The sequence below is a fragment of the Nothobranchius furzeri genome, chromosome 5, assembly GCF_043380555.1.
Source record: "Nothobranchius furzeri strain GRZ-AD chromosome 5, NfurGRZ-RIMD1, whole genome shotgun sequence".
In the NCBI taxonomy this organism is placed as follows: Eukaryota; Metazoa; Chordata; class Actinopteri; order Cyprinodontiformes; family Nothobranchiidae; genus Nothobranchius; species Nothobranchius furzeri.
Window position 1 is genome coordinate 35,333,976 of NC_091745.1, and position 17,248 is coordinate 35,351,223.

At 42.8% G+C, this 17,248-nt stretch overlaps 2 protein-coding genes across 3 annotated transcripts in view; one reads left to right on the forward strand and one right to left on the reverse strand.

The window, feature by feature from the left end:
- Window positions 1-17,248, forward strand: part of csmd1a (CUB and Sushi multiple domains 1a) — a 152,612-nt gene that overhangs the window by 42,173 nt on the left and 93,191 nt on the right. The gene's annotated exons all lie outside the window — the stretch shown is intronic.
- LOC139070041 (uncharacterized) overlaps window positions 1-17,248 on the reverse strand; it is a 46,533-nt gene that overhangs the window by 11,075 nt on the left and 18,210 nt on the right. Inside the window, exons 12-21 of the mRNA XM_070551617.1 lie at window positions 17,169-17,248; window positions 16,648-16,731; window positions 16,022-16,105; window positions 15,501-15,584; window positions 10,608-10,727; window positions 9,781-9,840; window positions 9,535-9,654; window positions 5,563-7,702; window positions 5,349-5,384; window positions 3,335-3,415 (exon numbers count right to left, since the gene is read on the reverse strand). The exon at window positions 17,169-17,248 is cut by the window's right edge and continues 10 nt beyond it. Of these exons, the coding sequence (XP_070407718.1) occupies window positions 3,335-3,415; window positions 5,349-5,384; window positions 5,563-7,702; window positions 9,535-9,654; window positions 9,781-9,840; window positions 10,608-10,727; window positions 15,501-15,584; window positions 16,022-16,105; window positions 16,648-16,731; window positions 17,169-17,248 (2,889 nt within the window). The remainder of the gene's footprint in view (window positions 1-3,334; window positions 3,416-5,348; window positions 5,385-5,562; window positions 7,703-9,534; window positions 9,655-9,780; window positions 9,841-10,607; window positions 10,728-15,500; window positions 15,585-16,021; window positions 16,106-16,647; window positions 16,732-17,168) is intronic.

Genomic DNA, 17,248 nt, shown 5'->3' on the forward strand with positions numbered 1-17,248 from the left:
TGGGTGAAAATAAGGGCGGAGCTGTCCACTGACCACTATGTGGTGGTGAGTTGGCTTCAATGGTGGCAGAAGATGCCGGTGAGACCTGGCAGACGCAAACATGTTTTGAGGGTCTGCTGAGAATGTCTGACAGAGTCTCCTGTCAGGAGCTTTAACTCCCACCTCCAACAGAACGTAGAGTCCTGAGGGAGGCAGGAGACATTGAGTGGGCCATGTTCCATCCATTGTCAAAGTGGCTGACCGCAGCTGGGGCCGCAGGGTGGTCTGTGCCTGCTGTGGCACCAATCTCAAACTGGCTGGTGAACCCTGGGGGTTAGCGATGCTGTCAGGCTGAAGAAAGAGTCCTAGTGGGTCTTTTTTGCTTGTGGGATTCTGGAGGCAGCTGATGGGTACCGGCAGTCCAAGCGGAATGTGGTTTGGATGGTTGCGGAAGCAAAAACCCGGGCACGGGAGAAGTTTGGTGAGAGCATAAAACAAAACTTCTGTACGGCTTCGAGGAGATTCTGGTTCACCATCCGGCGTCTCAGGAAGGTAAAATTGTGCACTAGCAACACTGTTTACAGTGGCGACGGTGTGCTGCTGATCTCGACTTGGGACATTGTGAATCAATGGGCTGAGTACTTGGAAGACCTCCTTAATCCCACCTTCCAGTGTGGAATCAGAGTTTTGGGACTTTGAGTTGGGCTCTCTAATCTCTGGAGCCTGAGGTCACTGAGGCAGTCAAAAAACTCCTCGGTGGAAAGGCTCCAGGGGTGGATGAGATCCGCCCAGAATTCCTTAAGGTTCTAGATGTTGAGGGGCTGTGTTGGTTGACGCGGCTCTGAAATATCACATGAGCATCGGGAGCAGTTCCACTGGTTTGGCAGACCGGGCTGGTGGTCCCTATTGACCCATTGCAGCGTGATGTCACATGCCCACACCCCCGCCCATAGCTGCAGACTGGAGGGCAAGAAGATGCATCTCCGCACTGACCCCAGTTGTGTTTATCTGTTAGTTGTCAATAAACAGAGGTAAATAGCGGAGAAATAAAATCTATATGCAGGGTTAACACACACACAGTCCTGTAGGCTGCATAAGTAAACAAATGAAGGACAGATGAGCTCAATTTTGCAGGATTTTAGCTGATAAAATATGCCAAAGGCAGAACGGCTAGTGGATAAACCACACACATTGTGGCAGACAAAGTCTTGTGACAGAATAAAAAAGTTAATCTGCCCCACATGCCCAGAAACAAAAAAGTTACAGCCATCTGACTTATACGCTTTTATCATACAATTATATTATACGGGACAGAACCAGAACCAGGGGAGAGCTGTGCTGCAGCAGATGTGTCCTGAGAAATAAATGTGTTAAAAGGACAATGCCGGTGTGGTGCGTATTTCTGTGTGTTAACCACGGCAACGATCTTAATAATTAAACCAAATGTGTAATTGGAGTGGGTAGCCGCTAAGGTCGTTTGTTTCTGTTTGCACTCGATCGTCAGAATAAACGGAGCATCTGTTAATCTCCAAAGACGAGCATTGTCACAGCGACCATTCAGCATTAATCCACAAAACGTAAGAGATCCAGTTACTCCTTTGGTTCTGTGAGAAGTCCAGACAGCCGGTGTTGGTACCAGATCTGCTCGGGCTGCCAGGTCAGCATGGGGTCCTCATCTCACAGCTAGCTAGCTACTTCAAAAGCATCTAGAAGCTTTGAGCTACATCGTTTGCTTCAAGATGTTTTTATTTTATTCATCTGCACAAAGATGTTAGATGGTCTAAAGTGGTGATATCTAAATCCATAGGTTTTATTTTGTTAGTCTAAATCGCAGAGATACAGCTCTGGGAAAGGGCTGGAGACGGGCTTTTTCCCCTCCAGCTAGTTTGGATGTGCGTTGTTACCCGGATGTAAACAATAACGTGCCACGGGCCTATAATTAAAAAGAAAGAACAGAGGGTGTGTTCCAACTACAGGGGGATCATACTCATGAGCCTTCCTGGTAAGGTCTATTTGGGGGTTCTGGAGAGGAGGGTCCATCGGATTGTCGATGGGGTGTGTGGGGATTTTGAGATGGTGTTCAACTGCATCCCTTGGTGGTGGTTGGGGGGTGGGGGGGGGGGGGTGGGGGGCTTGTGTGGAGTACTCTGAGAGTTTGGGGTACCAGGCCCCTTGATACCGGCTGATAGCCCTGTACGACCATTGTCAGAGCTTGGTCTGCATCGGACTCATTTCCTGTGAGAGTTGGACTTGGCCAAGGCAGGCCTTTTCCACCAATTCTGTTTATAACTTTTATGGACAGGATTTATAGGTGCAGCCAAGGTGGTAAGGGGATCTGTTTTGGTGGCCTAAGGATCAGGTCTCTGATCAGACTGTGTTCTCCAGCTTTCGCTGGAGCAGTTCACAGCCAAGTGTGACGCAGCTCCGATGAGAATCAGCTCCTCAAAATCCGAGACCATGGTCTTCCGTCGGAAAAGGGTAGAATGCCTTCTCCAGGTCAAGGATGAGATCCTTCCCCAAGTGGAGGAGTTTAAGAGGATGAATCAGGAGATCGATAGACGGATTGAAGCTGTATCTGGAGTGATGTTGTACCGGTCTGTCGTGGTGAAGAGAGAGCTGAGCCAGAAGGCGAAGCTCTCCATTTAGTGGTCGATCTACGTTCCTACCCTCACCTATGGTTGTAACCTTTAGGTAGTGACCGAAAGAACAAGATTACGGATAAAAGCAGCCAAAAAGAGTTTTCTCCACAGGGTGGCTGGGCTCTCCCTTAGAGATAGGGTGAGAAGCTCGGTGAGAGCATCTAGTTAGGATGCTTCCTGGACGCTACCCTGGTGAGATTTTCCAGGCACGTCCAACTGGGAGGAGACCAAAGGAAGACCCAGGAAACGCTGGAGGGACTATGTCTCTCGGCTGGCAAAGGAATGCCTTGGGATCCCCCCGGAGGAGCTGGCCTAAGTGGTTAGGGAGAGGAAAGTCTGGGCAACACAAGGTGATCAGTAGGTCACAAAAACACAACATAGGTAGATATGCTGGTGATTTTGAACATTCTGCTCAGTCTGTGTTTTTTTGTCAGAGTAAAACTGGAAAAGGCTGCGAGTGGAAGGCGTAAAACTCTGGAGCAACCTGTGACTCCCCTCATTGTGGCGCCACAAAAATCATAATTTATGAAGTCATTCCACTAGATTTTATTATGTTTTTGTTTGCCATTTATATTTAAGCAAGTAACAGATGGGAGCATAGATGGGAGGATAGAAATGATAATGGACTTTTAATATTTAGCTTATGTATGTGTTAATAAGAAATGTTTAATATTGGAAAGGAATACTGACCCCAAATAGTGGTTTTACAAGCTCACCTTTCTTTGTGGACTCGCTTTCTGGACCACTTGGTGTGACGGACAAAGATGTCCCTTCAACATCTTCTGGTGTCTGCTCTTCTGAAAGATTTTTAACAAGAAAAAAACAGATTACACTTTGTATTGTGATGATCTACAGTGACAATAACTATTTCATAAATATACAAGGTCAACTTTACTCATATTTAACACATTCGCAGTGGTCTATAGTAAGAATAAATGCCTTGTAAGCTGTACTCTAGGGATTAAAGCAGGGCTCCTCGATTACAATGGTCCGAGGGCCACTCACAAGATAGACCCAGAAGCAAGAGGCCGGGGGGTGCTGCTGCGGCTTGGATCGCTGGCTGTAATGTACATAACACACAAGCTTGCAATATTAGGAAGAACAACACCTGTCCCCCTCCTGTGTGACTGCCATCATGTAACCCTCATGTCCATGTTGTCTCCGGAGGAGCAGATAGGAAACAAGATCTCATATTACTTAAAATGAACCAAAGCTTCCTCCCAGTTTCCCTTTAAGCTGAAATTAACATCAGTCTATCATCATGAAACAAAAGAATAAAGTGGAACAAGAACTTCTATCTTCTATTTCTCTCTCCTTTTAACTTCTCTGAGTCCCTAAATAAAAGAGACAGATGATTACGCTGCTCTGACCCCGCTCCCTCTCCAAGACCGGACCTCCTGACATCACAACACTCGGTCTGACTGAGCGCTTCCAGGAGAAATATTAATGAAATTAAAATAATGAGTATTTGGAGGAGCGTCCTCCGATCCTCTCTTGTGTGAGCAGACTCACTCACTCAACATAATTTACGGCCCAAATCCAACAGAACCGGTCGGGCTGATTTGATTCAGGTTCGGTCTCAGGTTACAACTCCAGCGCTCAGCCCTGCAGTACCACATGAAGGCAGACCAAAGTTTCCTACCCGGTAAATGTTGAGAACACCGCTCTGACAGGTTTGGATGCTAAGCTGGTGCCGCCATTAAAATAACAAAACTACATTCCACTATAACTGATTATGGTACTCTTCTATGGTGCAGAATCGTTTATATTACGTTTTCTAAAGCAGCACATAATATTTATACATTTGATACAATTCAGATCACCTTCAAAACTCAGTCACACACCCAGAGCCGTTTCAAGGCATTTTGGGGGCCAAGGCAACCCCCCTAACCCACTCCCATCTTAGGGCTCCCCAGAAGCAATTTTGAAATTCATACCCTGTCCAGGAGTATTAATTATAGTGTTTTTAAAAACATGTCAGACATTACCGAAATGTTCTAATATTGTCAGATGAAAAACAAAATCATCTAAAATTAAAATAAATGAAATTAAATAAAATCAATATCTACAGTGTCTGGGACTACAAAAGGCAGTGTAGAAAATCTTATCAGCTTGAGGATTATAGGGGGGGTCCCTAGAAAATTTCTACACCCAAAAGTTTGAGAACCCCTGGACTAGAAGGCCACACCTGTGCAAAGGTACTAAAGGAGGTGCAACAAGCAGCAATGCTTTGCAGGTCAACCATGATGCTATGTCTGCACTGACTTTGTACCCCATAGCTGGTGTCAAATCAACTGTGCTTCCACTATAGATTGAGGGAGCTTTTTCAAATTTGTGTCATGTAACATTCCAATTTTCAGGTCCTCAAGAGCCCCTATATCCAGCATGATTTACTATTTTCCCAACCGCAACATACTTTATTCCATGTTTTAATTATCTGTTCAGCATGTTCTTAAGTTCTGTTGAAGCTTGTTAATCACCCAATGGGTTGGATGTGTTTAAGCAGAGAAATGGATTCACTACACTTGACTACTTGGGCGATTAACAGGCCTCTACAGAACTTGCAGCCCTGCTGGATAGCCGATTCAACCATTTAATTATGTATGATGGAACAGGGAAACAACTAAAACTTGCTACATAGGGGCCCTCTAGCACCAGGGTTGGACACCACTGGTCTAGTGTAATGATAACTAATGATAATTCAATTTGAGAATTAAAAGAAATTCATACCTTCCTCTTGTGAAATCCCATCCATATCAACAGTTTCTGAAATGGTAATAAGAAGTTTCAAAGGATAATGTTATTGACCAGGAACTGCAGAACCAATACAAGAAAAGTTAAGAAAAAAATACTCTCTTACACAAATCACAGGTTTATAAATATCTTCAATAAGAAGGCTAGTGGACTTATTTTCCTTAAAATAGAAATGATTAAATGTTAATACCATTGACATCTAGGTGGATTTCATCCAGGCTCTTCCCTTTATATTCGCCTAGGCGTCCTTGTTCCAAGGCTAGGAGAACTTTGCTTACTTTTGCCAACTGTAGGGTACCCTCTGGAAGGCGGTAGTGCTTTCTGTGGACTGCAATGTTGTGCCCAAGGAAATCGGCTAATTGGTCCAGTTCTGTGGTCTTGAGATTCAAAACTGTTGACAAGGTAGCAATATGCTTCCTGAGCTTAGTTGAGGTAAGTGCTGCAGGGTTTTTCAAGTCATTGCATTCACTTACAAACTGCCTTATACAGTCTGAACCTCTCAGGTAGTGGATGGAGTGAGGCAATGCAAACAGGTACTGGTTTTCTTTCAAAACTCCACATTCTTCACGATTTTCACTAAGGGCATCCAGTGATTCTTTCATAGTTGGACTTAGTAGAACAGGGACTTTCCTTCCCCTCTTTCCCACAATGGTAATCCTGACAAAGTAGCTGCAAAGCTTTTGTTCAAGTGCTGTGAGGGCCAAGTTAACATCCTCGTGGGTTTCTGAGGCATCCTTTGACAAGTAAACAGACAACGGCATCCTGGAAACCTCACCAGCTCGCCGGCGATTGAAAAGAATGACTTGTGTGAGAGTCACTTTAGCAAGATCTTTCCAGGTTGAGTGTGAAGGCTTTTCTTTCAATGCATTTAGATGTTTTTGTTGTTTGTCTGTCAGATGGCTGTGAAGGATCTGGACATCATGTGTAAATGGGAGAAGGAGAGGAGAATTCCACTTCTTCTGTTCAATTTGAGTCAAAGCTTGACTAGCAATGTCATACCTCCAGCTTTCTTGATACAGTTGAATAAATTCTTCTGCATCTTGGACAGTTTGTTTGTCCTTCATCTTTAGTCCTTCAGTCTTAACAAACATGGCTAAAGAATGAATGTTGTGACCAACTTTTCTAGCCAGGGATGGTTTCTGGTACTTGCCATTTTCATCATTAAATCCAGCAAGGCGTTTTGTAGCAGAGATTACCTGACTGTACTTTTCAGGCTTGATCAGATCTTTAACACTGTTCACAGGAGAAACAGCTTTGGCTTCGAGTAGTAGTCGGCCAAGTTCTCTCAGCTTTTGGCGGATGTACTGGTGCTGGTTGACCAACTTCTCATTCTTCTTGAACAATCTGTATCCATAATCCAGTATGCAATGATCCTGCTTGATCGCAAGTGTTATCTTGTCTTGAATAAGATTGCTCAAGAACCTCCAGTATGCATCACTGAACCCCAGTGGAACTGCCTCCGCAAATGCACACAATGCTTGTACTTTTGTCTTACCCCCCTTAGAAAGCTCATCTTGAGGCTTAAATTTGCATGACTGGAAGTGCCGCCACATTTGCTTTCTGTTGAATAATCCAAAACAATACACACAGTGTTTAAATATTTGTCCGTCCATTTGGGCATTTGGTTGCTTCCATGGAATGAGTTTGCCCTGCTTTTTTTGCAAGACTTCCGAGTTATGCTCAAAATTACCTTTATTCCGTATATAATCAAACTGAAGTCGTCTTTGTTTGGAGTTCTTTGGCAAACTACTGGCTTTTGCTACCTCCACTTTATCTTTGTGTTTACGTAGTAGATGCCTCGACATTTTTTGAACAAGACCACCACAATATACACAATGGTGTTTCTTGTTGTACTTCCTGGAACCATCTTCTTTCTTTGTAACAGGAGAAACAAAAACAAGTTCTTCTTCCAGAGATGTTCCTTCATCCTTACTTGTAGTGGCTCTGGCATCATGGCTTTCAGAGCTTCTACTCTGACCAGACTCTCCCTGACTGCAACACATGCTTCTGTTTTGAGCAGTACTTCTATAACAACTCTCTGAAACAGGAGCGAGATAACCAGATCTATCCTTTAGGTCTAACTTTTCATATTCACTTGTAGTGGAGCTGGAATCACACTCTTCCAAACTTGTACCATGACTGTACTTATGTTGGACCCGACAGCCAAACTTGCTCCTCTTTTTAGTAGTTGACATTCTTTTTTTCCAGGGAGAAATCTTTTTTTCCTGAGATATTTTTAGGCTGGCCTCGCTGTCTGTGCTTTCTCCACTGGTGTCTGGTACATATTCTTCTTCGCTCCCTTCACTGGCCTCGTCTAATCCAACAAAACTCTTTAATAATGGAGAAAGGGAGGTAGAAATAAATTAGTATTTCTTCCTGCATTCTTAATTCAAAACAGAAATCAACATCTTCATTTAAATTCCCTCTTTATAAAAAAATAAAATAAAAAAGATGCTCCCTTTAATAAGAGTATTTGGTCCAATTGTTTTCAGGGCATTTAGAGCCCAAACTAATACAGTAAAATAACCGTGCGCTCCTAGATGAATTCTCGTGAGATTTGGAGTTTTCTTAAACTCAGGAGAATTCATCTTGTACCGCTCCAGATCAAACCGTCCGAACTCCGGGCCAAAATAGACTAACCAATCGTGTGTCAGCACTAAGCTGTAGAGAGCGAGTTAGATTGTATCAAGCATCCTAACCTGGCAGCAGCACTAGCTGGGCACTAGCTTGCGCATCTTCCAATCAGTTTAAAATATTGCTACCAGAGAGCTCTCCCTCTTTCAGACAGTTTCCGTGGCAGCGATTCTAGATCTAAATGTGTAGACTCTACACAGGACGGGGACACAGAGATCTGGCTGCTGCCAGGTTATCAGTAAAACATGTTACAGAAATACAAAAATGTGTCAACAAAAAGAGAAAGTGCAGAACAGCTAGCTTGACATGTACCTCAGCATCTGGATTAGTGAGGAATGTCGCAATATAAACCACAAATTTATTATAAATCAAATCAAAACCCTGTTCCGTTTTTGTTTTAAACAAAATTAGAACTGGCCAGTATTTATAGCACCTTCCAAGAAATGTTTGAATTATTGCACTTACACACTAGCATCGCTTCTACACAGCCTAGATAGGATAATTAGTGTTCAAATTTTAGTAGCCCGGGAATTTACCGCATGCAACCGGATGCATTTTCAGCCCTCTTCCCAAGGCGGCCTGCCTCAGGCCGAAACCAGTCCAACCCACACACCATCATTAGGGGGCAGGACCATCCTGCATGCCTACTTCATCAACATTCTGGATGCTGAGGAGTTTATATTTATGTATTTAGCAGACACTTTTGTCCAAAGCGACTTACAAGTGACAGTCAGCATGTAGCCCTTGAGGCTAACAACAACAAACACTATTCAGTCAATCACAGGTGGCAGTGAGGCAGCATTATGAATCATGGAGAGGAGGGAACAAGGAGTGGACAGCAGAGAGGGGGGACGGGTGCAGGGAGGGTGCTAGTTAAGAAGATGCTCTCTGAAGAGCAGGGTCTTCAGGAGTTTCTTGAAAATTGAAAAGGAAGCTCCTGTTCTGGTAGTGCTTGGTAGGTGTGGAACGATGCATGAGAAGAGTCTGGATTGTCCTGAGCGTGGTGTAGGCACTGCTAGCCGACGATCCTGTGATGACCGGAGCAGCCGGGCCGAGACGTAAGCCTTTGCAAGAGGATTCAGGTAGATGGGAGCCGTACCATCTCGGACTTTGTATGCTAGTGTTAGCAATTTGAATTTGATGCGTGCTGCTAGCGGTAGCCAGTGGAGCTCAATGAGCAGAGGGGTGACGTGTGCTCTTTTTGGCTGATTGAAGACCAGACGCACCTCTGCGTTCTGGACCATTTAAAGAGGTCTCACAGTACAGCCTGGAAGACCAGTTAGAAGGGCTTTGCAGTAGTTGAGGCTTTTATCTTTGTGATTTTGGAGATGGCCTATGTGCTCAATTACATCCACATCCCTAAGGCAGTGTGGAACAAACACGGCGGGCAGAGTGGAGTGGAGCCGATGCTAGTGTGTAAGTGCCATTAGACTTTACAATAACAGGACACTGGATATTTTCAAAAATTTAAGGGTGTAAAACATTTTTTTGGGGCAATACACATTTGAAATTGAATGATGAGGCTTACAGAAAAGGAAGATCCTCTTAGCCAGTGTGACTCCATTTCATTTGATGCTGAAGGGACTTCCATACTGTCATCACTTGAATCATATAGCGCATCAGAAAAACTTGGTACTTTCTTCTTCATCTGCAACATATTACATTGAAGTGAATTTTACAATTCATAATCATATTTTAAATGAAAAATATTATAGATTCACTATATAAGCTAATTATGTTTTTATGTAGTGAAGTAAAGTTGGTAAAGGAATACCTGAATGCTTCTGGTTCGTCTAAGCTTTGGAACATCATCTCCAATTTGGCCAACTGCATACTGATTTGAATAATAAACAGTGTGTCAAAACAGTGAGAAGGTTTCAGTACATGAGCAAGAACAGTGTTGTGTAGTTAAGATTATACAGTCAGGGGAAAAAATAACTGAAACCATGCTGACTTTGTGCGTTTGCCATTTAACAAACTCCAACTTCAATTATTTAAACAGTGAGACAGAATAAAAAAATGCATTTCAAATTAGGTAACAATTATTTCACATTTTCGTGAATGGAATAGTTTTCAGATCCCCATCAACAAGATTTCTTGCTCCAATGGGGATATCCCCATGATACCCTATGGATGACTGCTGAGGAGAGTACTATGGGAGAAGGTGTCAAGTCTGGGCTTCTCTGTTTAGACTACTGCCCCCACGACCCGACTCCAGATAATCAGATGAAAATGGATGGATAAATTAAATTATTACTATATAAAATAGGAATTACATAGAGGTCTAATTGTTGATCTAATGTAAAAAATGGTTTGCCATATACCTGCTCACCGCCTGCTTGTCCAAATTGTACTCATTTCCTTACCTTTCTGAGGCACCGTTTATTTTTACTTCCCTCTTCTTTTACAGATTTGTCCCCACCATTTAAATTAGAGTTATATTTTCTTTTTCATGGGACAACTTACAAAGTCAGCAGAGGTTCATTTTCTACCAACTCTAATGGTAAACTTTTAAAAACACAAAGAAGCACCATTGTTTGTTATTCATTTACATAACATTTGATTTTGATCATTTAAGGTATTTCAGAAATTTGTTTCTACCGTTTTGCTTTGCATTCCAATGTCACTGTTATGTAGCGTGTCAGAAGTGTCATTCTTTGCATCCATGTTTCCATCATCACTGTCCCCATCATCACTGTCCGAGTAGTCCACAATGGAAAGCTGTATGATAATTAATTGCAATATGAAAAAAATATCACAAGTTAAGGGATGAAAAGGCTACCTGCTGCACAATGAAAAGGTCAATCAGATATTAAAGATAAATTAAAACTACAGGCAACAAAATTTCTGTACACTCAATTAAGCCTAATCAACTTAATATTGATTAACATATCTGTGCTACTTATAAATGACTGACTTGATTTTATGTAAAACTATTCTTGTTAACAGTGTTCTCTTGGAACCACTTTTGGAAAAGGTGTATATGCTACAGCTTCACAAAAAAAAAACAGAAAAAAAAGGAACAACCTGAAAGACAACCACAGCGAGATTTCGCTGGTTAAAAAGAATAAAAAACATTTTCCTTGATGCTTTTGTCAGTGATGAACTATAAAAATACACATTAAAAGTCTGAAGATGGACATCGAAATGTCTGGAGATGAACCATGTCAAAGTTTGATTAGGTTTAAAGAAGAACAACTTTCTAATAGACCCCTTGAAGCGTGACATCATGCACCCACACCTCTTCCCCAGGCTGTAGAGCAAGAAGCCAGCACATCCCCATTGACCATCATTTTATCTGTCAGTTGTCAATAAATAGAGCAAAATTGTGGCGAAATAAAATTCATCAGCATGATTAATTCCTTCAATTCAGCCCTAACCCAAGGACCTAAACGTCCTCAAGAAGTGAAGTCTGCTGTGTCCCTTCTTGTAAACAGCTTGGCTGTTCTTTCTCCAGTCCAGTCTGTTGTCCAGGTGAACTCCAAGGTATTTGTATTCCTCAACCACCTCCACTTCTTCTCCCATGATGGAAACAGTGTTTGACTCCACCCTGTTTCTTCTGAAGTCTAAAATCATCTCCTTTGTTTTGTTCACGTTCAAGGTCAGATGATTGTTTCCACACCATGCCACAAAGTGCTCCACCAGCTCTCTGTACTCAGCTTCCTGTCCATCTCTGATACACCCGACAACTGCAGAGTCATCTGAGTATTTCTGTAGATGACAGGTCTCTGACTTGTACTGGAAGTCTGAGGTGTACAGGGTGAAAAGGAATGGTGAGAGTACAGTTCCCTGTGGTGCTCCAATGTTACTGATCACCTGGTTTGATGTGCAGTTCTTCAGCCTCACAAACTGTGGTCTGTTTGTCAGGTAGTCTTTAATCCAGGCGATAGTTGAGGCCCCCACCTGTGTCTTCTGGAGTTTCTGGCAAAGTACATCAGGCTGGATTGTATTAAATGCACTGGAGAAATCAAAGAACATGGCCCTCACAGTGCTGCCTGCTTTGTCCAGATGACAGTGGGTTGGTTGAAGCAGCTGGATGATGGCATCTTCAACTCCAACTCAATGGCGATAAGCAAACTGCAGCGGGTCCTGATATGTTCTAGTTTGCTTATTCAGGTGGACCAACAGGAGTCTCTCCAGGACCTTCATGATGTGGGATGTCAGGGCAACCGGTCTGTAGTTGTCATTGACTGATGGGCGAGTTTTCTTTGGAACTGGAACAAGGCAGGATGTCTTCCACAGGACTGGAACCTTCTCCTGGGCCAGGCTGAGGTTGAAGAGGTGCTGCAGAATCCCACAGAGCTGCTCTGCACAGGCCTTCAGTACTCTGGGGCTGACACCATCTGGACCTGCAGCTTTGTTCCTGTTCAGTCTCTCCAGCTGCCTCTTCACCTGACTTCTAGAGACAGATAGGTGGGAGGGGGAGGTAACTGGGGCAGCAGCATCTCCCGACTTGGTTGAAGACAGATTTATAGAACCAGAAGAGTCCATGACTGTGTTAGAGGACAAAAGAGCTGGCGTGTGACAGGAAAATGTTGGATCAGAGGAGGATGGGATGTGGGAACTGAACCTATTGAAGAACTTGTTCAGTTCATTGGCTGTGTCCAGGCTGCCATCTGTGCAATCCTTCCTCTGCTTGAAGCCTGTGATCTTCTTCATCCCTGACCACACATCTCTGATATTGTTCCTCTGTAGTTTGTTCTCCAGCTTCTTCCTGTATGCCTCCTTGCTGTCTCTGATCTTGATCTTAAGTTGCTTCTGCATACTCGTCAATTATTCCCTGTCTCCCTCCTTGAGGTTTTTTTTTTTTTTACTCATTTAGCAGATTCTTCAGTTCACTGGTTAAACTGACCCTAACCCACATGTCAAGACACAAACAAGTTAGCCATCTAATGACTTATGTGCCTTTTGATATATTTATGCATGGCTGGGTGTCGAGGAGCCGGGGCAGAACGCCGGCTCAGATCTAACAGCAGAGAGGAGAACTGTGCTGCAGATCAGTCATTAGAAATAAGTGTGTGAAAACGCCAATGCCAATGTGGTGTGTAGTTTAGTTTCACCAGCGGTAATGGCCTTGTTTTAATAATTACACAAAATGTGTTGTCATTGGAGTGGCACCCTATAATGTCTTGTTTAGCATTTCCAATTACGTTGCTTGACAGAATAAATGGAGAATCCACTAATCTTTAAAGACAAGCGGTGTCACAGCGACCCTTCAACATTAAACCGCAAAACGTAGAAGAGAACCGGTTACATTTGTGTTGCTTCAGTTGAGAAATGCAGGTGGTCAGTTCTGACTGAGGACTGTTGTCTCACAGCTCGTTAGCCATTTCTAATGGATCTGGAAGATTTATGCTAAACACTGTTAGCTTTAAGATTTTTTTTTGTTCTGCACAAATATATTAGATTTTACTGCTTTACATTATCTAAACCTCTAGGTTTTATTTTGTTAGCTTAAATTGCAGCAATACAGATCTGGAAATGGTGTTCTTGCCCTCCAGCGTTTGTGGATGTGTGCAGTTACCTAGATGTAAAACAACTTTCATTGGGTCCTTCATACAGGTCCTTCTCAAAAAATTAGCATATTGTAATAAAGTTCATTATTTTCTGTAATGTACTGACAAACATTAGACTTTCATATACATTAGATTCATTACACACAACTGAAGTAGTTCAAGCCTTTTATTGTTACTAATATTGATGATTTTGGTGTACACCTCATAAAAACCCTAAATTCCAAATTAGCATATCATGAAAAGGTTCTCTAAACGAGCTATTAACCTAATCATCTGCATCAACTAATTAACTCTTAACACCTGCAAAAGATTCCTGAGGCTTTTAAAACTCCCAGCCTGGTTCATTACTCAAAACCACAATCATGGGTAAGACTGCCGACCTGACTGCTGTCCAGAAGGCCATCATTGACGCCCTCAAGCAAGAGGGTAAGACACAGAAAGACATTTCTGAACGAATAGGCTGTTCCCAGAGTGCTGTATCAAGGCACCTCAGTGGGAAGTCTGTGGGAAGGAAAAAGTGTGGCAGAAAACGCTGCACAACGAGAAGAGGTGACCGAACCCTGAGGAAGATTGTGGAGAAGGACCGATTCCAGACCTTGGGGGACCTGCGGAAGCAGTGGACCGAGTCTGGAGTGGAAATATCCAGAGCCACCGTGTACAGGCGTGTGCAGGAAATAGGCTACAGGTGCCACATTCCCCAGGTCAAGCCACTTTTGAACCAGAAACAGCGGCAGAAGCGTCTGACCTGGGCTACAGAGAAGCAGCACTGGACTGTTGCTCAGTGGTCCAAAGTACTTTTTTCAGATGAAATCAAATTTTGCATCTCATAAGGAAATCAAGGTGCCAGAGTCTGGAGGAAGACTGGGCAGAGGGAAATGCTAAAATGCCTGAAGTCCAGTGTCAAGTACCCACAGTCAGTGATGGTCTGGGGTGGCATGTCAGCTGCTGGTGTTGGTCCACTGTGTTTTATCAAGGGCAGGGTCAATGCAGCTAGCTATCAGGAGATTTTGGAGCACTTCATGCTTCAATCTGCTGAAAAGCTTCATGGAGATGAAGATTTAATTTTTCAGCATGACCTAGCACCTGCTCACAGTGCCAACACCACAGGTAAATGGTTTACTGACCATGGTATGACTGTGCTCAACTGGCCTGCCAACTCTCCTGACCTGAACCCCGTAGAGAATCTGTGGGATATTGTGAAGAGAAAGTTGAGCGAGGCAAGACCCAACACTCTGGATGAGCTTAAGGCCGCTATGGAAGCATCCTGGGCCTCCATAACACCTCAGCAGTGCCACAGGCTGATTGCTGCGATGCGGCGTGGCATGGAGGCAGTCATTTCTGCAAAAGGATTTCCGACCAAGTATTGAGTGCATAACTGAAAATAATTATTAGAAGGTTGACTTTTTTTGTATTAAAAACACTTTTCTCTTATTGGTCAGATGAAATATGCCAATTCATTGAGATAGGAACTTTGGGTTTTCATGAGCTGTACGCCAAAATCATCAATTTTAGAAACAATAAAAGGCTTAAACTACTTCGGTTGTGTGTAATGAATCTAATATATATGAAAGTCTAATGTTTATCAGTACATTACAGACAATAATGAACTTTATCACAATATGCTAATTTTTTTGTAGCTATAAACGGTTATAGAGCCTAACATCCAGAACTCACTCAGACACTCAGGAGCTTTGACCTACAGAATATAAGTCACCTCAATCAGATCACCCAATGCCACTACAAATAGTACGAGTTTACCTTGTATACTGGATTGATCACATTATAAATCAACATATGCACAACATTTTGTCAACTTCCATAGAATTAACATCTATACGGCAGGGCCCCACAAAGACACAATCTTGAGATCTGTGTGTGTGTGTGTGTGTGAGAGAGAGAGAGACTGAGTTCATGGATATCAAGAAGACATCCACTCACATTTGCACAAGTGACAGTCTAAGATCTAACTCACCATTACCTGTGGGCCAACGTCCAGTCTGCTAGGAGACGAGTCTTGGAACAACTGAGCTTTTTCAGAAACTCGAGTCTTCGAGTCCTTCACCTGAAAATAAAAAACAAAAATAAGACTTCTTGACATACATTACAGTCAAGACTCAAGAAGGCAATTCATGTGCCGTTTGTCCCCAAAATCAAACCCCTAATTACTCATGTTCCAGCCTATTTAGGACCATTTTTTAGCCATTACACCCACATCTAAGTGGATATTTGGGATCACAACTTAAAATGCCAGATTACCTGTTGCACAGTGACAATGTGTGGAACTGTAGCTGTAATATAATGTGCTTTCATAAGAACAGACACTGCAACTAGCATGTAAAAATAAACAAAATATTACATCCATATGGCAGGGCCCCACAAAGACACAATCTTGAGATCTGTGTGTGTGTGTGTGAGAGAGAGAGACTGAGTTCGTGGATATCAAGAAGACATCCACTCACATTTGCACAAGTGACAGTCTAAGATCTAACTCACCATTACCTGTGGGCCAACGTCCAGTCTGCTAGGAGACGAGTCTTGGAACGACTGAGCTTTTTCAGAAACTCGAGTCTTCGAGTCCTTCACCTGAAAATAAAAAACAAAAATAAGTCTTCTTGACATACATTACAGTCAAGAGTCAAGAAGGCAATTCATGTGCCGTTTGTCCCCAAAATCAAACCCCTAATTACTCATGTTCCAGCCTATTTAGGACCATTTTTTAGCCATTACACCCACATCTAAGTGGATATTTGGGATCACAACTTAAAATGCCAGATTACCTGTTGCACAGTGACAATGTGTGGAACTGTAGCTGTAATATAATGTGCTTTCATAAGAACAGACACTGCAACTAGCATGTAAAAATAAACAAAACATTACATCCATACGGCAGGGCCCCACAAAGACACAATCTTGAGATCTGTGTGTGTGTGTGAGACTGAGTTGATGGATATAAGAAATCCACTCACATTTGCACATCTATACGGCAGGGCCCCACAAAGACAAAATCTTGAGATCTGTGTGTGTGTGTGTGTGTGTGTGTGAGAGAGAGACTGATTTCATGGATATCAAGAAGACATCCACTCACATTTGCACAAGTGACAGTCTAAGATCTAACTCACCATTACCTGTGGGCCAACGTCCAGTCTGCTAGGAGACGAGTCTTGGAACGACTGAGCTTTTTCAGAAACAGGAGTCTTCGAGTCCTTCACCTGAAAATAAAAAACAAAAATAAGACTTCTTGACATACATTACAGTCAAGACTCAAGAAGGCAATTCATGTGCCGTTTGTCCCCAAAACCAAACCCCTAATTACTCATGTTCCAGCCTATTTAGGACCATTTTTTAGCCATTACACCCACATCTAAGTGGATATTTGGGATCACAACTTAAAATGCCAGATTACCTGTTGCACAGTGACAATGTGTGGAACTGTAGCTGTAATATAATCTGCTTTCATAAGAACAGACACTGCAACTAGCATGTAAAAATAAACAAAACATTACATCCATACGGCAGGGCCCCACAAAGACACAATCTTGAGATCTGTGTGTGTGTGTGTATGTGTGTGAGAGAGAGACTGAGTTCATGGATATCAAGAAGAGATCCACTCGCATTTGCACAAGTGACAGTCTAAGATCTAACTCACCATTACCTGTGGGCCAACGTCCTGACTGCTAGGAGACGAGTCTTGGAACAACTGAGCTTTTTCAGAAACTCGAGTCTTCG